The sequence below is a fragment of the Meles meles genome, chromosome 17 (genome assembly GCF_922984935.1).
Source record: "Meles meles chromosome 17, mMelMel3.1 paternal haplotype, whole genome shotgun sequence".
NCBI lineage: Eukaryota > Metazoa > Chordata > Mammalia > Carnivora > Mustelidae > Meles > Meles meles.
Window position 1 is genome coordinate 46,029,319 of NC_060082.1, and position 21,247 is coordinate 46,050,565.

General features: G+C 43.3%; 1 protein-coding gene across 3 annotated transcripts in view; it reads left to right on the forward strand.

The window, feature by feature from the left end:
• Window positions 1-8,925: 8,925 nt before the first annotated feature.
• The window catches only part of SOAT1 (sterol O-acyltransferase 1), a 76,536-nt gene continuing 64,214 nt past the window's right edge, over window positions 8,926-21,247 (forward strand). Inside the window, exons 1-2 of one of the 3 annotated variants that reach the window (XM_045983418.1) lie at window positions 8,926-9,316; window positions 18,428-18,537. In XM_045983418.1, the coding sequence (XP_045839374.1) occupies window positions 18,513-18,537 (25 nt within the window). In that variant the 5' untranslated portion in view covers window positions 8,926-9,316; window positions 18,428-18,512. The remainder of the gene's footprint in view (window positions 9,317-18,427; window positions 18,538-21,247) is intronic. The other 2 variants (XM_045983419.1, XM_045983420.1) reach the window with 2 other exon arrangements.

Genomic DNA, 21,247 nt, shown 5'->3' on the forward strand with positions numbered 1-21,247 from the left:
CTCAGGTCTTGATCCCAGGGTTGTGAGTTTGAGCCCTGCCAAAAAAAAAAAAAAAGAAAAAGGAAAGTAAATGTATAAATTAATATAGGTTTTTAAATGTCAGAGGAAATGTAATTAATTAATATTAATATTTTAAGTCAAAATTATGTAAATAAAGATGACTTTTAAAAAATGATTTTCTCATTGTTAAGGTATTATATGAAGTACACAAATCCTAAGTATACAGTTTGAAAAACTTTCACATTTGTGAACACCATGTAATCATCACCTTGATTAGGATATTACACATTTCTTTTTTTTTTTTAAGATTTTATTTATTTATTAGAGAAAGAGATAGAGAGTGAGAGAGAGCACGAGGAGGGGAAGCAGCAGAGGGCAAGGGAGAAGCAGGCTCCCCACTGAGCAGAAAGCCAGACATGGAGCTCCATCCCAGGACCATCACGAGCTGAGCCAAAGGCAAATGTGTCACTGGCTAGCCACCTAGTTGCCCCGATATTAACCATTTCTAATACATCTGAAGTCTCCCTCATGTCTTCTTTCAACTGATAACATAGCAAAAGGTAACCACCATTCAGACCTCTTAGTTTGGACTGTTTTTAAAAATGAGTTTTTTTGAGATATAACCCACATACCTCACAATCCAGCCAGTTAAAGTATACAAATCAATGGTTTTTAGTGTATTCTTACAGCTGAGCACCCATCACCACAATTAATTTAATTTTTAAAAAGATTTTATTTATTTATTTGAGAGAGAGGACGAGAGAGAGCGAGCAGGAGAGGGGGAAGGTCAGAGGGACGGAGAAGCAGACCCCCTGCTGAGCAGAGAGCCCCATGTGGACCGTGATGCTGGGACTCAAGGATCATGTCCTGAGCTGAAAGCAGTTGCTCAACCAACTGAGCCACCCAGGTGCTCACCACAATTAATTTTAATACATTTTTATCACCCCCCTCAAGGAAACTCTGTATCTATTAGCAGTTATTCTGGTTTTTCTTTTTTAAAGAAAATTCTATTCCTAACATGGGGCTTGAACTTACAACTCACAGATCAAGAGCTTCATGTTCCACACATTGGGACAGACAGGTGCCCTTATTAGCCCCTTAATTTCCCTCCAGTTCTTCCAGCTGCATGTAACCACCAAACTACTTTTTGTTTCTATGGATTTACGTATTCTGCACATTTCATATGAATGGAATCATACAATATGTGCTCTTTTGTGACAGCCTTTTTTTTTCCTTAGTAGAATGTTTTCGAGTTTAATCCAAGTCAGCATATATTAGCACTTTTTTTTTTTTAAGGTTGGATTTATTTACTTCACAGAGAAAGAGAGAGGGAGGGTGAGCACAAGCATAGGGGAAGGGGCAGAGGGAGAGGGAGAAGCAGGCTCCCTGCTGAACAGGAAGACTGATAACAGGCTCGATCCCAGGACCTGGGATCATGACCCTAGCCGAAGGCAGATACCCAACCGACTGAGCCACCCAGGGGCCCTGTACTTCATTTCATTTTATGACTCAATAATATAACATTATATGGATATATCACATTTTATTTATCTCTTCGTTAGTGGGTAACATTCAGGTTGTTTTCACTTTTTAGCCATTGTGAATAATGCTGCTATGAACATTTTTGGACAAGTTTTTTATGGAGGTAGGTTTTCATTTCTCTTGGGTCTATACCTAGGAGTAGAAGTGCTGGGTCATATGGTCACTCTGTTATAGGATTTCCTTCTCTTTGGTGCCCACGGTTTCTTGGTCATGCCACTTTGAAAAATGAAAAGGTAGACCAAATGAAGAGTGGTGGGCTGCAAAGCAAAGTTTATCGAGCCATAATAAAGTAGTAGAACAAAGCTCCTGAAAAGGGAAGGATCCCGAGGAGGGAGTTGCCACAGCTGTGGCTAAGTCTAGGGGGGTTTTAAGGACTTGTGGGCAGGGCTGCTTTAATCTAATTAACCCGGCCTGCACCTCTCATCCAATCAGATTTTTGTCATCTATCTATTGAAAGGGTGAAGGGCTCCTTCCCCAGGGGGTGTAAAATCCTTTTAAGTATGGTTTCCTCTTAGGGTGGTGGGAACTCCTGTCCCTGTCTGCCTTCCAAATGTCCTTCATCAACTCTGTGTAAATGTCACACTGTCTTGCTAAGTGGTACAGCATTTAAACAATTTTTTTTTTTTAAGATTTTATTCATCCATTTGACAGAGATCTCAAGTAGGCAGAGAGGCAGGTAAGAGAGAGAGGGGGAAGCAGTCTCCCCGCCAAGTAGAGAGCCCGATGCGGGGCTCGATTCCAGGACCCCAGGACCATGACCTGAGCTGAAGGCAGAGGCTTTAACCTACTGAGCCACCCAGGGGCCCCTACCTAGCATTTTTGCCTTCAAGTTTATTTTGTCTGATATTAACAGAGACACTTAAGCTTCCTTATGGTTGCTTTTTGCATGATACATCTTTTTCCATTTTTAAAATTTCAACCTATGTGTATCTTTGAATCTAAAGAGTGTCTCCTAGGGCACCTGGGTGGCTCAGTCGTTGAGCATCTGCGTTCGGCTCAGGCCATGGTCCCAGAGTCCTGGAATCAAACCCTTCAGTGGGCTGCCTGTCTGCTTCTCCCTCTGTCCCTCCCCCAACTCATTCTCCCTCTCAAATAAATAAACAAAATCTTTGGAAAAAAAAGTATCTCCTAAAGATAGCATACAGCTGGATATTATTTATTAATGTTTATTAATGACAATCTACATTGGATTGCTCAGTTCATTCACTTTTAATGTTGCTACTATCGATGTAGTTGAACTTAACTTCTGTCATTTAAATTTTTCTTTTCTATGTCTCACATTCTTTTTGTTCTCTTCATTTTTGTTTGTTTTATTTTCTAGTGTAACATTTTTTTAAAGATTTTATTTATTTATTTGCCAGAGAGAGTGAGAGTGTGAACTTTTAAAAAAAGATTTATTTATTGGGACGCCTGGGTGGCTCAGTTGGTTGCACGACTGCCTTCGGCTCAGGTCATGATCCCAGAGTCCTGGGATCGAGTCCCGCATCGGGCTCCCAGCTCCACAGGGAGTCTGCTTCTCTCTCTGACCTTCTCGTCGCTCATGCTCTCTCTCACTGTCTCTCTCAAATAAATAAATAAATAAAATATTAAAAAAAAAAGATTTATTTATTTGTCAGAGAGAAAGAAAGCACAAGCAGGGGGAGTTGCAGGCAGAGGGAGAAGCAGGCTCCCCGCTGAGTGGGGAGCCCAATGTGGGACTTGATCCCAGGACCGTGGGATCATGACCCGAGCCGTAGAAAAACGCCCAGCCGACTGAGCCACCCAGGCATCCCTCTAGTGTAACATTTAAATTCCTTTACTTTTTTTCACTTTTTTAAGGATTTTACTTATTTATTTGACAGAGACACAGCGAGAGAGGGAACACAAGCAGGGGGAGTTGGGAGAGGGAGAAGCAGGCTTCCCGCTAAGCAGGGAGCCTGATATGGGGCTCGATTCCAGGACCCTAGGATCATGACAGGAGCCAAAGGCAGATGTTTAAGGACTGAACCACCCAGTGGTCCAGCCACCCAGGTGACCCTTTTCACTTTTTTTTTTTAAAGATTTTAAAAATTTATTTATTTGTTAGAGAGCGCGCGCGCGCGCGAGCACAGACAGACAGAGTGGTAGGCAGAGGCAGAGGGAGAAGCAGGCTCCCTGCCGAGCAAGGAGCCTGATGTGGGGACTCCATCCCAAGACACTGGGATCATGACCTGAGCTGAAAGCAGCCGCTTAACCAACTGAGCCACACAGGCGTCCCCCTTTTCACTTTTTTTAGTCATTTTCTTAGTGATTCCTCTAGGGCTTAACATAATATCCTAAAGGTTCATCATCTTCTTTAGACTTATACCCACTTAATTTCAGTGGGTTAAGCCGCTGCCTTCGGCTCAGGTCATGATCTCAGGGTCCTGGGATCGAGTTCCGCGTCTGGCTCTCTGCTCAGCGGGGAGCCTGCTTCCCTCTCTCTCTCTCTCTGCCTGCCTCTCTGTCTACTTGTGATCTCTCTCTGTCAAATAAATAAATAAAATCTTAAAAAAAAAAATCTGTGGTGATTCAGGAACTCTTGAGGATGTTTCCTATTATGTGTATATTCCTCGAACTGTTGTTATATTTGTGGCAGTGCCTAAAATATGCTTCGCTATTTTGATAGAGAGAATCAAGAGTCAAGCTGACTGCCTGTTTAACTGGGGTAGATGGTGCTCACCTTTTATTCACCAACACTTCTGTTTGTAGAAAAACAAGTGATGATGACAGAGCGTGGAAGATGACTGAAACACCGAGACAAAGAAGGAAGTTGTGCCTGACATCTGTTTTGTTTGGGATCTGTCCCACAATCTAGGGACTTATACCTTCCGTTGGCTTCATTAACCCATTCAGTGTATTTATCTGGTGGTTCTCGCGTACTGTGCTGGGTGCTTCTGGAATACATTAATAAAGCAGGGCTCCAGCTCTCCCTGTGTCTTCAGGGACATAGCATTCTAGGTCGTTCTGATTTACACTCTTGACTCATTGTCCTTAGTGCTTAGTCACAAAACTTCAACTCCAGCTGAGTCTCACTCTCTTTCGCTAGGCTGAAGTGCCAATGAAGAAATTACACAAACTTGGACTGGGGTATTTATTGCTTGTTTGGTATCAGTCAGGGAGATGTGAACCTTTGAAGAACTGAGATGTCTGTATTTTATTTTATTATTTATTTGTTTAGAGAGAGAGAGCGAGCAAGTGAGAGAGCACGAGTGGGAGGGCTAGAGGGAGAGGGAGAGAGATAATCTCAACAGAACCTGCCAAGCTTGGAGCCTGATGCAGGGCTTGATCCCACTGCCCTGAAATCGCGACTCCAGCTGAAAACAAGAGTCGAATGCTCAACTGATTGCACCATCCAGGTGCCCTGAGATGTTTGCATTTTAAACCCTGGTGTGGTTCCTTTTCAGTATCCCTTTCTGGTCCCCCATAGAACCCAGTGCCTTCTTGTGACTGAGCTCAGCCCCAGGCTCAGGCCATTGTTCTCTTCCTTCCCCACATCAAAATTTAGGTGGATCTCTGCGTGGTAGGGCATTAGATGGCTTTTACCTATGAGCTGTTCAACCTTTGATTTTAATTCCCGCAGTAAGTGTGCAATATCAACGCAACCAGAAAAACAACAATAACAACACGTTTAAAGCGATTTTATTCTGAAACCAAAACAAAACTTGATTGCTTCATGTTCAGTTTCTTTAGGTCTTAATAAGAGATGGATGAATTCAGCTGATATGGCAAGTAAAGTTATTCATTCTTGCTCTTTGTCCAGGGTATATTTTCTTACCTCACTTAGCATCAACTTGCCAAACTCATTAACTTAGCCATTCAGGGGCATCTGGGTGGCTCAGCTGGTTAAGTGTCTGTCTTTGGCTCAGGTCATGATCCCAGGCTCCTGGAATTGAGTCCTGTATTGGGCTCCTGGCTCCAGCAGGGAGCCTGCTTCTCCCTCTGCCTGCTGCTCCCCCTGTTTGTTGCTCTCTTTCTCTCTGACAAATAAATAAATAAAATCTTAAAAAAAAAAATTAAAAAAAAAAACCCAGCCATTCAGTTTGCTAAGCTAGATAGCCTAGCTATATCCTTAATCCCCACACCCAAACACTTACTAATTCTGTCAATTGTCCTTTTAAATATCTCTCAAATATGTCCCCCCTTCTTACCCCACTTGCTGCTACCTTAGTTTAAGCATTTGTCATCCTTCATCTATGTTACTGTCATGCCCTCCTCATTGAGCTCAAGTGCAGTCGCATTTCCCTCGAGTTCAGCCTCCTAAATAGTGACTCTTCTCTATGGAATGTCCTTCACTGGCTCTGCTGGGGGAGTCTATGTCAGATTGCCCCAGCATGGCCTACACGCTTCTTAAGCACTGACACCAACTGGATCTCCTGCTGCTTCTTGTTCAACAACACTCAAACTGCCTTCTTTCCTAGATGGCTCTGGTTCCCTCTTATATGTTGGCCTTTGACTTTGTTTTTCCTTTGGTCAGAATGTCCCTCTTCCCTAAACTCCTCCCCTACTGGTTTGGAAGCTGGAGTTAGCCCTTCTCCATTCAGCCTTCCCTCTCATAGAGCGCGGGCTGTGATAATCATCCCATCTGCTCCCACGGTATCCAGAAGATAGCAACATCAACAGTGATGATGAATCTCGGGGTAGAAAGTGTAAAATAACTGTTGATGTTTACTGAACACTTCTATATGCCAGTATCTGTGCTTGGGGCATCTTGGGTATTAACCACGCATTTAATCCTCACAATGACCCTGTTAGGTAGGCCTTTTTATCACTTCATTTTATTATGACACTTGGCCCATTGTCTTTTTTCATTTATTCATTTGAGAGAGAGTACGAGTTGGGGGAGGGGCAGAGGAGGCGGGAGAGGGACAAGCCGACCCCATGCTGACCGTGGAGCCCAATGTGGCACTGGAATCCAGGACCCCGGGACCACGCCTGAGCTGAAACCAAGAGCCACTGGCGTTAAATGACTAAGCCACCCAGGTGCCTCAACACTCATCCCATTGTTTTGAAATGGTTTAGTTATTATTTATCTCCCTAATAGACAGTTGTTCTTATTCATCTTTATCTCCTTAGCATCTAGAACAAGTTCTGTACACATATTATTTGGAATACGGTGAAACCAACATTCACATTTAACCAAACTTTAATATCAAGGATTGAGTGATGTGAGATTTTTCGGGCCAGTGGGGGAAGAGGATCGGAGTTTGGGCATAGGGTTACCTTCCAATCAAATTAAATAGTTTTCCCCCCTTGAACTAAATGGCATCGCCATCTTTCTACTTGCTTAAGAAAACAACCTGGGAATTACCTTGTTTACTGCATTTCTTTACACCTGTACCTCAGAAAAATATCTTGAAATTCTTCCACTTCTATTTCCATAGCAACTACCTGAACTGAGATCACCATCATTTATCCCACAGATTTGTGCTGTAGCTTCCTACCATTCTCTGGCTTTTCCCTACTCCATTTCTGCTCCCTTCCAAGTCATACTCTACAAGATAGGTTGATTTAAAAAACAAGACCGTGTGTGTGTGCATGTGTGTGCGTGCACGTACCCGCGTGGTTTAGTAGGTTGAATGTCCAACTCTTTGTTTTGGCTCAGGTTATGATCTCAGGGTTGTGAGATTGAGCCCAGAGCCGGGTTCCGTGCTCAGAGGGGAGACTGCTTGAGATTCTCTCCCTTTTCCTCTGCCCCTCCCCTGGTCATGCTCTCTCTCTCTCTCTCCCTTTCCATAAAATAAATAAATAAATCTTAAAACAAAACAAAACAAAACAAAACAGCAAGATGGGGCACCTGGGTGGCTCCGTCAGTTAAGCATCTGATTCGGCTCAGGCCATGATCTCCAGGTCATGAGATTAAGGCCTATGTTGGGCTCCACGCTGGGCATGGAACCTGCTTAAGATTCTCTCTCTTCCTCTCCCTCTGCCCTGCCACCCCCAACAGGTGTGTGCTCTCTTTCTCTCAAAAAAAGAAATAAAGATAAGACTTAACAACAAAAAATCCAAACAGCATGGTTAACTCTCCTATCTCACTCTCCAACCTCAGTCTCATACCATCCACAAATGTGCTTCAGGCCTCCTGACCCGTTTCTCACATAAGCAAAACTGTGTATCAGCATCAGCACCTTCACACCCATTGTCCACTGTCTAGAATGCTCTACTTCCCCATGGTTGGTATACCTGGCTCCTTCATCTCTTTTTCTTTTCTTTTTTTTTTTAAGATTTTATTTATTTATTTGACAGACAGAGATCACAAGTAGGCAGAGAGGCAGGCAGAGAGAGGGAAGCAGGCTCCCTGCTGAGCAGAGAGCCCAATGTGCGGCTGGATCCCAGGACCCTGAGATCATGACCTGAGCTGAAGGCGGAGGCTTAATCCACTGAGCCACCCAGGCGCCCCCTCCTTTTGCCATCTAGTTGGCAGAAGCGGCAGTCACAGTTGTAGAGGAGGCAAGCTCTGAATCTGACTGACTGTTAGGGCCAGCTCTGCTCTGGGGTGAACAGTGCTGCAAGGGAATCCTCTTGTTTAAAGGTTCACAGAGTAGTCAGTTCAAATAAAGCTGATCCATTTGTTCAGTGTAGTTTGACAGGGTCATGGGTGGCCATCTCAGCTCTTGGAGTAGGGTCTCAGTCATTAGGCAGGCTAGGATATCTCACAGTGGTTTGTAGGCTGAGTGTGACCCCTCAGCCTCTCCTGCTCTCATCTGTCCCTTTGCACCTACCTTTACTCTAAATTCACCTACATCTTTGTCTTGGCACAATCGGATTAACTGTTGCATCTAATCTACGTCCTAAATCTCTCTGCATCATTATTTTTCCTTTGATTAGGAAGGCTCCTTTTAAATTCTTTTAGAGATTTTATTTATTTATGACAGAGATCACAAGTAGGCAGAGAGGCAGGAAGAGAAAGAGAGCGTGTGTGGGTGAAGCAGGCTCCCTGCCAAGCAGAGAGCCCGATGCGGGGCTTGATTCCAGGACCTTGAGATCATGACCTGAGCTGAAGGCAGAGACTTAACCCACTGAGCCACCCAGGCTCCCCTCCTTTTTAATTTTCTAATTGTCGCAATAAATTTCACTGTTTCCTTATCTAGTGCGCCTGTGAAGGCCACAGTCCACGAAGTAGACTGTTTACGAAGTATAGTTTACGAAGCAGTAAAGCATCCCATGCTCAACGCTGCTGGCTAAGTGCTTCAGTTTTGTTCCAAGAGGTTTAGTTCCAACTTCAAAGATCCACGGTTCTAGGAGCGGCTTCTTTGAGTCTCTGCAAGAGGCACCAGACTGGCCGGTCTGGAGCTATCGTGCAGGGTGCCGGCCGTTTCGGACTTGTAGGACGTTATCTCAGCCTCCTCTCTGCCACACATCGGATCGCTGGAGCAAAACGGAAAGCTGCTGGCACGGGTGTCACGACCCGATCGCGCCTAGCTCCAGGGTCTGGGAGCCGGGGCCAGGTGGGCTCTCTGCTTTTGGGTACCAGGAGCCCGGGAAGGGGCGGGGCGGCCGTGGGCGGTGGGCGGAGCCTGGCGGCGATCTGGGCCGCCAATAAAATCGCGAGCCGGCGCGGACCGTGCGTGTGACGCTGCGTAGCGGGCTGCGAGCTTTGGGGCGGAGGGGTCGGGGAGCGGGGCGCTTTATCTTCGCTGGCGGTGGGGCTGGCTGCGTCGCTGGCCTTGGGCACCCGGAGAAGTCCCCTCAGCCCACCTTTCTGCCAGCTGCGCCGTGACGGTTTCCCGGCTTTGCCATTCTTGACGAGGTCTCCGCTGTCGGGTTCCGGCCCCAGGTAATGCTCGTGAGGATCCGCTCCTCACTTCCCGCCCGGGTCCCCGAGCCTCAGCCGCAGAGGAAGGGGGAAGAAGTGGCGGCTGCACCTCCGGCCCAGCGGGCCTGGCCTTGCTCTGGGCCAATGGGCGGGGGAGGCGGCCCGGAGCCGCGGGAGGAGGAGGCTCCGCGAGTCCTGGGGAGTGTAGGGGTGGGGAGGGCGGGAAAGTTACCTTGGGGCGCCCTTTAAATCTTGGAGGTTTGTTACGTGCCCCCCAGATCCCGTGGCATCTGTCAAGCTGAGAGTAAAGTTATGAATTAGAAGACATTGTGTTGAAAAGGCGAAACCAAAAATGTGCCCAGGAAGTCTAGAATTGATTTGGGGGAAAAGTGTGTCAAGGGGCAGATGGCGCCTCAAGACATCGAAGGCTGTCTGGGCACCAAAGCCTTTAATCAAGCTCATACTTTTAAATATTAAAGTGCAATTCTCTGTCACTGTTAAATGTTAATAGCCATTCAGTTTCTCTGATAGGTATATTTAGAAGTTATTTGTAACCGAGAAACAACTGTAAACGCTATTTCTCTTATTTATATGTAGATGAAGTTCACTGGTCACTTTCTAAGTCGCTGCCATAGTTGAAACTACTTTTTTCAGAGTACCTTCCTTTGGCATAGAATTCAGCTTGAAGCGGGTTTTTCCCCCCTTTATGTGGGTAATATCAGTGAATGACTTGTTGGGGAAGTTTGTGTGCTCTCTAGGCATGAGAATGGCTTTTGGAAGGAGCTCTGGTATATTCAAGACTAAACACTTAAAAATGCACGTGTCTCAATGTGTCACTCAATGTGCTTAGAACTCTTAAAACACCTGATGTTCTCCTAGAATAAAGACCAAAATACTGCTGCCACTCTTCTCCATTTCATTTTGGGCCACTTTCCTTCTGGCTCTCCAGACTCAAGCCACATTGGTTTTATTTTTGTTCTAAGAAGACCTCTTCACCATCTCCTGGTCTTTTGGGGTTTCCTCCACCTCTGATGTGCCATTCTCTTTTTTACTCAAATCCAACACATTCCTCAAGTTCACTTCGGGAAATCCAGCCTTATCTCTTTTAAGCCCACCTGGTAATCTGTTTTCTTTAGCGGCAGGTAATCATCAGTTGTAATGTTCTTTCTCTTTGTTTCTTCTACTAGCATGTACCTTTCACGAAGACTGGGCTAGTGCATCTTTTTTATGTCTTAATTACCGGAGTCTGGCCAAGCACCTGGTACAAGGAAAGAATGAATGAATTGGAGAACAGAGGAAAGAACTTGTTTGAATGGAAAATGTTAACAAGGAAGTTAACAAGGAAGGAGTGTCCTTCCTTTGGGGAAGGAAATGGAAAAAGTTTTCAACAAAAGCCAGTTAAGGGCTTTTTTTTTTTTTTTAACCCACTGAGCCACCCAGGCACCCCCCCCCCTTTTTTTTTAATTTGTCACGTAGAGTAAATAATTATATTGCCCATACAGATGTGAATGAGATCTTGGGTTCTTTAGTTTAGCTAAGTGACTTAATCATTTAGTGATACTTAAGTGTTGTAGGGTTGTACTTGGGTTAAGCCTTTGTTGGAAAGGGAAGGGGGGGTACTTTATTTTTTTAATTGTAAATACATCTGCAATTGTTCTCTTTTCCTTCACTGAAAGTGGGAGTGACACAGTGAAGTTGGTCCCTGAGAGTTAGTTGGTTACTCTCTTTGTTTTATATAGGTTCTTTTGAAAGCCTTTTTTTTTTTTTTAACTTTTAAAAATTTATTTGACAGAGAGAGCACACAAAGCGATGGGGGTGGGGAGCGGCAGGCAGAGGGAGAAGCAGGCTCCCTGCTGAGCAGGGAGCCCGAAGTGGGACTGGATCCCAACACCCTGGGATCATGACCTGAGATGAAGGCAGACGTTTATGGACTGAGCCACCCAGGCATCCCTGAAAGCTTGCTTGCTTGCTTATTTATCTATTTTTATTTGGGATAGAGAATAAAAGAGAGCACAAAAGTAGGGGAGGTCAGAAAGAGAGGCGGGGACTCCCTGCATTGTGACCTGAAGGCAGTTTAACCAGCTGATCCACCCAGGCACCCCTGAAAGCTTTTTTAACAGGTACACTGCATACAGGTCAAAGTGGACATTCAGTTGACAAGTCAGTTTTGTGTTGCTTCCTTTTTTTTTTTTTTAAAGGATTTTATTTATTGGGGTGCCTCTGTGTCTCAGGGGTTTAAGCCTCTGCCTTGGCTCAGGTCATGATCTCAGAGTCCCACATCCGGCGCTCTGCCCAGCGGGGAGCCTGCTTCCTCCTCTCTCTCTTGCCTGCCCTTCTTCCTGTTTGTGGTCTCTCTCTGTCAAATAAATAGATAAAAATCTTTGGGCGCTTGGGGGGCTCAGTGGGATATGCCTCTGCCTTCGGCTTAGGTCAGGATCCCAGGGTCCTGGGATCGAGCCCTACATCGGGCTTTCTGCTCAGCAGGGAGCCTGCTTCCTCCCTCTCTCTGTCTGCCTCTCTGCCTACTTGTGATCTCTGTCAAATAAATAAATAAAATCTTTAAAAAAAATAGATAAAAATCTTTAAAAAAATCTGTGCAAAAAAAAGATTCTATTTGAGAGAGAGACAGAGAGGCGCTCGCATAAGCAGGGGGAAGGGCAGAGAGGGAGAAGCAGGCTGATTCCAATGCTGGCATGATCCCAGGATACTGGGATCAAGAGGGTAGCCGGAGGCAGATGCTTAACGAACGGACGGAGCCACCCAGGTGCCCCTTATGTTGCTTTCTTAAGGCAAATAGATCCTGTCACACTGAACATGACAAAACCAATGCATAGATTGGAATCTTTATATGTTGTATTTTAAAATAGCTCTCTGATCAGATTTATGTCACCTTGAGTAAAATGTTTCCATTGTCACTTACTGGCTGTGTGACTGTGGACAGACTTTGTAGTGTTTCTGAATCTTTTGCGTCTTTTAAAATGCAAATGTTAAATGCAATCCGTTGTCCACCTGCCCTTTTCCCCAGTACTGTAAATGTTACTGGATTAGTAAACATGAGTTCCTGTTTCCTTTATTGCCAGACCTTTTGAGAGACTGGTCTTATGATCAGTGTTTTTACTTCCTCAACTCATTTTGCAACCCAGTCCAATATATTTCTTTGTCCTTCTTCCTGAAACAGATTGTACAAGTAAAGTAAATTGTAGCTATTAATGTCCCCAAATTGTGAAATATTCTAGGGTCCCACCTCCTGTTTTAGTTTCCTCCTTCCTTTTTTTTTTTGTCTAACTTGAATTTTCCATGATATTGATCAGATTACTTCTTGAATCTTTTAACTGGATTTATGATATTGCTTGCTCATAGTTTTCCTCTAATCTCTCCTAGGCCTTGGGTTTTCACTGTTGTTTAAGTGTCTTGTACTATTGGGAAAATTACTTAACCTCTAATATGGGAAAATAGTATCTACTGCATAGGTTGTTGAGAGAATTGTATTTACTAGGGAAATGCTAGCTTTATTATTTCCTAGCTATTTCTTGATTTATGGTCTCTCCCTAGGAGATTTCCTTCCTGCGCCTTGGCCTTAGCTGATACTGATGAGTCCAAATCTTTGTCTTTAGTCCAAACTTGTACATTCACCTGTCTGCTTTCTCATCATCACTTGGCTGACCCACAGACACATCAGACTGAACTTACCTACTCCTTTTTCCATCTGTAGTTACTTAGCTTGATGGCACACCCATAACCTTTGTCAGCTAAGGTTTCTAACAGAGTTAGAAAACTCTGGATCTGTATTTTCAAATGCCTCTGGATATAGCCACCTGGATATCCAAGACACCTCAGCCTAATGCTTCTCCCTTATCTCTAATTTGTTCGTGAAATCATTTTTTCATTTAATAATTGCATACCATTTGAGCCCTGTTTCAGGTCCTTATCTTTTGTGTGTGTGTGTGTTAATTGTCTTTGCCATTCTCTCATTCTCCACATTGCTGCCTCAATTATCTTACTAAAAGACAAAATCAAGTCACCCTCTTGTTTATTTTTTCTCTATTTTTATAAAAGTTTTTTTTAAAGTAATCTCAGCACCCAACGTGTTGCTCAAGCTCACAACCCCAAGATCAAGAGTATGATCAAGATCAAGGACTAGAAAAAAAAAAGAAAAATCAAGGACAACCTGCCAGGTGCCCCTGTCCTCTTGTTTTTTAAACTCTGCAGCTCCCTGTTTGTGTGAAGTTGCAAATGTCTTCTAATCAGTTCTCTGGGTCCTTGACCTTTTGTCATGCCCTTCCCTGTATCCTGTGGAATTCCGTATTCCTTCTCTTCCATTAAGATTTAACCTAGATTATGCTTTATTTAGGAAACCTTTTCTAGGCACCAGGCTTGTAATTCCTTAATACCCTGTACATCTCAGTTATAGTTCTGTAATACCACTAGGTGTTATAATTATGTTTTGTCTTTTACCCACTAGAATTTCACTCTTTGAGGGCAAGGGCTGTTATGTAGTCATTTTTGTATCCCAGGGCTTGGTACTGTAGTAGACCTCCATAAAATATTTGAAATAGTGAATCCATCACCAAGGTCTGTACTTAGGTTTTTATAAAGTGCTCTCTCCGTCCCATCCTGTTTTGATACCTAGAAACTTCGTTTCTTCTTTGAACTCTGGCTAGAATATCACCTCTTCGATGAGGACTTGTTTGACTTCCCTAAATGGTTTGTTATACTGTGTGTGTGTGGGGGGGTGCGCAACCGGTGTAATGGGGGTAGACCTCTCTGTCACACAACACATTTAGTTGATATCATTGTAGAAAGAGGTGCTTAATCTACATGAATTTTCACATACTCGACATGTGCCTTTGAAGTGTTAGAACTTAAAAGAAATTTTTTCAGTTCAAATTACAAAGTTTTTTTTCCTGCCTTCTAAGTTCATTTTATTTATTTTAAAGATTTTATTTATTTGGCAGAGAGAGAGACAGTGAGAGAGGGAACACAAGCAGGGAGAGAGGGAGAGGGAGAAGCAGGCTTCCCGCTGAGCAGGGGGCCTGATGCGGGGCTGATCCCAGGATGCTGGGATCATGACCTGAGCCGAATGCAGACCCTTAACCCACTGAGCCACCCCTGCCTTCAGAGTTTAAACCAGCATAACCTTTTTAAGGTGCCAGGGTCATTTGAGCATGAACTTTCGAGGTCTAATTTGATACACTGATGTTTTATGGGCCTTATAAGAAACATAACCCTTCTGGTCCTTCACTGAAAGACTTACTCTTGCTCTCTCTCTTTAATGTTTATTTCTACTTTTAAAGTTTTTTTTTTTCCCTTGGATGCCTGCGTGATTCTGGTTAAGCGGCTGCCTTCTGCTTAGGTCTTAATCCCTGGGGTCCTGGGATAGAGTCCCACATCGGGCTTCCTGGTGCCTGCTTCTCCTGCCTGGGGCTCCCCCTGCTTGTGTGCTCTCTCTGTCTTTCTCTCTCTGACAAATCAATAAATAAAATCTTAAAAAAAAAAAAAAAGAAGTTTTCTTTCTTTACTGTTGTCTAGAGTTAGGCCTCTGGCAGCCACTGCCTTTTTCTGTTTGAAGATGCTGACGGGATTACCTCCCTCAGGGTTATTGTTAGGATTAAAGGAGGGAATGTACACAAAGGTCTTTTAAAAAAAAAAAAAAGATTTTATTTATTTATTTGACAGACAGAGATCACAAGCAGGCAGAGAGGCAGGCAGAGAGAGAGAGAGGAGGAAGCAGGCTCACTGCCTAGCAGAGAGCCCAATGCGGGGCTTGATCCCAGGACCCTGAGATCAGGACCTGAGCCGAAAGCAGAGGCTTTACCCCACTGAGCCACCCAGGTGTCCCTACACAAAGGTCTTCTGAGAGAGTATAGCAAATAGTTAAGTACCCACGAAAGGAAACTCACTAATAATTCTTAATTTTTTTTAATTATTTGAATCATTTCAGGAGAACGGTCTCTCAAGTTTGAGAGAATTTTCCAATGGAGTAAAGGGCGTGTAGCATTTGTCAGCAAATTGTTGTTCAGAGTCTCTTAGGCAACCTAAGTTTAGAATTGGGTCCTGAATAGCAGATGTCGATGAGAATTCTGAAACTCTAGAGCAGAGTACCTGTGTGTGTGTGTATAAAAAAAATTGAAATCCCAGGCTAGGTAAATGTCCTCATAAACTGTTTTATATTTATCTTTTAGCATTAAGAGTTAAAGTTAGAAATAAAAGTGTAATTTCAACTCTCATGTCCTTCATGGACATGTGAAGGACCATTGTTTCATTCCTTTAACATACGTGAAAATGTTTGGTAACACTTTATCCACTTAATAAAGGTGTATTAAGTGCAGAGTGTTCCGGGCATGGTTCTAGATACTTGGGGAAAATAATGAACAAGACAGAATTGTACTTTTCATGGGGATTCTAGTCTGTGGGGTTGGTAGACAATAAATGTGATAATGTGCTGGGCAGTAAGGGTTCTGAAGAAACATAAAGCTAAGGGATAAGAGAGTAAGAAGGTGCAAGAGTGTTTAGTCAGGGTAGAGAGGGGAGTCCCTGAGGAGAGGGTGTTTGAACAGAGAACTTGGATGAAGTGAAGGAGAAAGCCTTGAGAGTATCTGGAGGACATACTCCAGACAGAGGAAATAGCAAAGACCTGTGAGTAGGAATGAGCTGGCTTGTCCAAAACACAGCAGAAGGCCAAAGTAATAAGAGCAGAGCAAGTGAGAAGAGTTGTGGGAAGTGGTGGTGTGGGGGAGGGGCTGGGAGGTGAGTGGCAGATCATGGAAGAGTTACTAGACCATGGTGATGAGGACTTAGAACAAAATCTACCCTTTGGGGCATCTGGGTGGCTCAGTGGGTTAAGCCTCTACTTTCGGCTCAGGTCATGATCCCAGGGCCCTGGGATGGAGGCCTGAGGCCTGCATTGAGCTCTCTGCTCAGCAGTGAGCCTGCTTCCCCCTCTCTCTGCCTGCCTCTCTGCCTACTTGTGATCTCTCTCTCTCTGTGAAATAAATAAATAAAATCTTAAAAAAAAAAAATCCACCCCTTGGAGGGTTTTGATCAGGGGGTGACTTGCTCTGACTTACCTTAGAAGGATTAGTCTGGGTGCTGTGTTAAAAACTAGAGCAGAAGGGAGAAAATGAAGACAAACCAGTTAGGAGGCTACTTCTGTGAGAGGGGACCACACTTAGACTCTGGGGAAAAGTGGTGGATGTAGTGAGAAGGCTTCACAATTGGGGATTTATTTTGAAGGTAGAGTAAAATGGACTGGCTTTTGGATTGGGTAAGGGGAAGTAAAGAATTAAGGATGACTCCTACCTAGGTTTTTAAAAGATCTGAGCAGAATGACTGCTAGTCCTATTAACTGAGATGGAGAAGACTTCGAGAATGGAATTGGAGGGAACATCAGTGGTTCAGTTGCTGGGAATCAGAATTATGGTCATGGTACAGTTGTTGTTTAACAGGAAGTTCTAGGGGAAGGTATAACTGGGACATAAGAACAGTTTGTTGGAGACAGAAGTCAAGAAGCTGGGAGGCCAGGGTTTTGGATGGATCTTTGTACATGGATGTTGAAGTTAAAGAAGTGTAGAGAAATTAGTGGTAGGGAGAGAGGCAGGGGGAGTGAGTGAGATTCAGATGTACCCTCATAATCTTATGAGTCACATGATCTGATGATCTGAGGACTTGCTCAAAATTGAGGTGAGCTGGTTTTTTTTTTTTTTTTTTTAAGATTTATTTTTTTACTCCAGAGAGAGAGGGAGCAAGCATGAGAGAGATAGCAAGTGTGAGAGCATGGGTTGGAGGGGCAGAGACAGGGGGAGAAGGAGAGAGAACCCCAAGTAGATTTTGCTCTGAGCAAGGAGCCTGATGCAGGGCTCGATTTCACAAGCCTGAGACGATGACTTAAGCTGAAACCAAGAGTTAGATGCCTAACCAACTGTGCCACCCTGGTGCCCCAAGGTGAACCTTTTTAAGTAATTTGTCCTTCCTGACATCTGTATGTATGACAATAATAAAATTTAATATTTTCTTGGAAGCCACATGGTGTTTGAGCTGCATTTGAGAAGGTATATAAATATGGCCCTTTATTTACCCTCATCTAGTACATCATAAAAGCAAACACAGAATTTGATGGATGGTATGGTTTAATGTTTGACCGCCACTTAGCATACAGGAGGTAGATACATAGGTATCAGATTACTTGGTTAGTTTTGCAAACTTGATTGTTAGTAATGATGACACTTCAGGGTATATTGTCTCTTTTGTTACAGCTTCCTGCAGTGGTATTTATCTTCATATTTTAGATGAGGAAACAGACTGATGAGAGGTTGGCAGGTTTACCAAGGACTCTGCGGTATGACAGAGCAGGGGTGTAAACTACCTTCTAGTGTTTGGATACCAAATCCGGTGTCTTTGGAATTTTTACTTCCTGCAAAGTAGAGGATATTGAGGCCAAAGAAGTTAGTATTCGCTTTAAAATAAGTAGATTTAAACTATGGTAGTATAATTGTACAGACTCAGTACCTGTGTTTTAGCTTTTGAAAGAAGGCTTCCTTCTCTAGACTGGTTGCTCCTCTCATCACCAAGAATTTGATTGATTTCATTATTCTATAGGATACCCAGGCTTAAATTTTTGGGGGGAGGCTGTTAAATACTATTTAGTTGTCAAACTTGTTTCATTAAGTTTTTTTTTTTTTTATTTTTTTTTATTTAATACATACTTACCTGAGGTAGAAGGAGAGGCAGACTCCCTGTTGAACAGGGTAGGGGGGCTGTTAAACACCATTTAGTTGTCAAACTTGTGTTATTAAGTTTTTGTTTTATTTTTAAAGATTTTTAAATTTTATTTTATTTGACAGACGGAGATCACAAGTAGGCAGAAAGGCAGGCAGAGAGAGAGGAAGGGAAGCAGGCTCCCTACAGAGCAGAGAGCCCGATGTGGGGCCTGATCCCAGGTGCCCCCCCCTTTTTTTTAAATACTTAATTTATTTGAGGGAGAAGGAGAAGCAGACTTCCCTGCTGAACAGGGAGTCCTGATATGGGACTCGATCCCAGAACTCTGGGATCATGACCTGAGCCAAAGGCAGAACTTTATGGACTGAGCAACCCAGGTGCCCCTTTTATTAAGTATTTTTTTCACCTTTTTTAAAGTAGGCTCCACAACTCGAATGAAACTCAAGGCGGGGTCTGAATTCACGACCCTGAGATCAAGACCTGAGCTGAGACCAAGAGTTGGATGCTCAACCAACTGAGCCACCCAGGTACCCCATTTATTAGTGCTTTTAATCAACAAGGGATAATCAACATGATATAGTGTCAGCCAAAAGCAAAGTAACATTGTTTTAGTCACCTTGTACAACTTTATGTGATAAAATGTGTAATTATTTCAGTTGCTGAAATATTTTAAGTTTTTGCATAGCCTTAAAAGTCTAGAGACCTCTTCCCACCCCCGATTAAGAACAGTTCTCTTAGGTCTTGATGAGTAGGATACAGGGAGCTCTTCATAGTAAAGATGATGCTCATTGTCATCCTCCTAGCATCTGGTTTCCTCCTGATCCTCTGTGAGGAGCACGGTATCCTGTTGGAATAACTAGTTGCTCTGTACTCCTGCATGCCTGTCACGCTCCAGGTGCTCCCTTTCTAGATTGGAGGGTGAGGGTTAGGGTATTGTCCCTGTCTTGGAGAAGCTGATGCTTAGTGTAAGTGGCAGACGGTGTCGCTGAATGTCGTGGTGTGGTAGGATACAGAGTGCAGTGGGACTGCAGAGAAGGGGGTGATGTGAGAGATGGTGCTCAAAGAAACCTTAGCACAGGAGGTCATTCAAGGTCATCTGGTGATCACAGGCCAGGCTCCGGAATTCTTGGGGTCTGGTTTTGGATCTCAGTTCTGCCTTAGATGAGAATTAGATGATTTGGGCAAGTTAATTTCCTCCTGTAAAATGAGGCTACTACCTGCCTCCTAAGGTTGTAAAGATTGGAAACATAAAAGACTTGGCAGTAGAGTGTCTGGTAGGTACATAATCGCTGCTCATTAAATCAAAGCTCTGTTGTTACTGTTGGTTGTTCCTATTGCTGCTGCTGTGACCCTCACTTGGATGGGCGGGTAGAGTTAGAGGGATAAAGGGCAGAGGACAAACAGCTTTCTAGAGATAGGAAGGAGTATATAGAAAGACATGGTGACCAAAGATAGTATTTGGGGCATAAAAAGCATATCTGCCTTACAGATTATGTTGAGAATAAAATACATGTGAAGCACATAAACATGCAAAAGTATAGTCCCCTTTATGTCCCTGTTTAGATGCCAGGAAAAAAAAAAGTACAGCCCTTATTTTTAAATTCCACGTTACCCCTGTATAATTCCTTCATTTTTAAAGCATCTTGGTTCTTTTTTGCATCTTTATATCTTTGTTGTTTTCTTCCCTGAATTCTTCTCTACTTCTTACTTTGTCTTACTTTGTCCGTGTCTTACTTTGAGGCATCCCCCAGAGTGTGTTTGTCTGTCGTCACTTCTCTTTTCTGTTGGAGAGGTTAGATGCTCTTCGGGCTTCCTCTGTCCCTGTTACACAAAGCACTTTTAACTTCATCAGTGGCCCTGACCGCTTTCCTAGGTTCCTTTAAATTGGCTCCTACTGGTCTCCTAAAATTTCGACCCGATCCATAATTCTGTTTCATTTGTTTGATTTCTGAAAAAACTAGAAGGGAAATGATCTAGATTAGTCAGATGTTTACATTGCTAAGGAGTGATGTTTAAGAAAACAATCAGACTCCCCATGTACTACATTTCATACTGGAAAGGACATTTTATTTTTTATTTATTTAATTTTTTAAAAGATTTTATTTATTTATTTGGCAGACAGAGATCACAAGTAGGCAGAGAACCAGGCAGAGAGAGAGAAGGAAGCAGACTCCCCGCTGAGCAGAGAGCCCGATGTGGGCCTCGATCCTAGGACCGTGGGATCATGACCTGAGCCGGAGGCAGAGGCCTAACCCACTGAGCCACCCAGGCACCCGAAAGGACATTTTAAAAGAAAGGCCATTAATATTAGAATTTAAAAATACGGAGCTTTAAAAATTATGTAGTGAGGACTTCGTTATTTTTCTTTTTGCCTGAGACTAATGAGTATCTAGTAAAATACTAGTAAAAAAAAAAATGAGTATCTAGTAAAACAGTAAAATGAGTATCTAGTAAAATAGATTTTACTAGTAAAATCTAGTAAAAAAGGCTTTGGAGTCAGCCTTGTACTTTGTTGATAGCAATCTGCCTGAAGTTTGACTGTGGTCATATTTTTCAGTGCTTAGGGCTTGCTGTGGCCTAACTAAAAAAAACCAAACAAACAAACCCTCCTTTCTTAGGCCTTTAGAGTTTAACTCTGGCTCTCCTTTCTAGTCTTTTCCCTTATCACATTCTCTGTTACCAACTTAAAAAAAATTCAGAGAGTGAATGGTGTTTGTGGTTTGGATCTGACCCAGGTTCAAATCTGGCCCTGTGTGGTCTTGGGCAAGTTACTGTCAAGAGAAGAAAAGCAGCCCTTGGCATCCTGGAGCAGCTGGCCTTGTTGTTGTGAGCTAGCCTAGCACCTAACATCTGGGTCTTGGTGTTCTTGTGTTGAACACAAACAATTTCACTGAATATCAGCATCAGACTACTCTCCAAACATGATGAATCAAGACAAAAACAAGAACATGCCATAATCATGTCTTGACCTAGACGAAACATGAACATTGTCCAACTCACAAAATACACAACATCCCTCTCTCCAGGCTATGATGTGAATGATTATTGCTGTTCTACTGGTTACAGCTTTAGTCTCCGTAAAGAGATTTGTTGATATATCCAGTTGTAGAATTGTTCCCTCTTTCTGATAGTACCCAACCAGAGTGAACCCCTGCTGCTTTGGACTCTTACAAAAAAATCACCTAGCCAATTCCCAAATCCTAAGTAAGTCATTTTTGAAATTCTGGAATTCCTCAT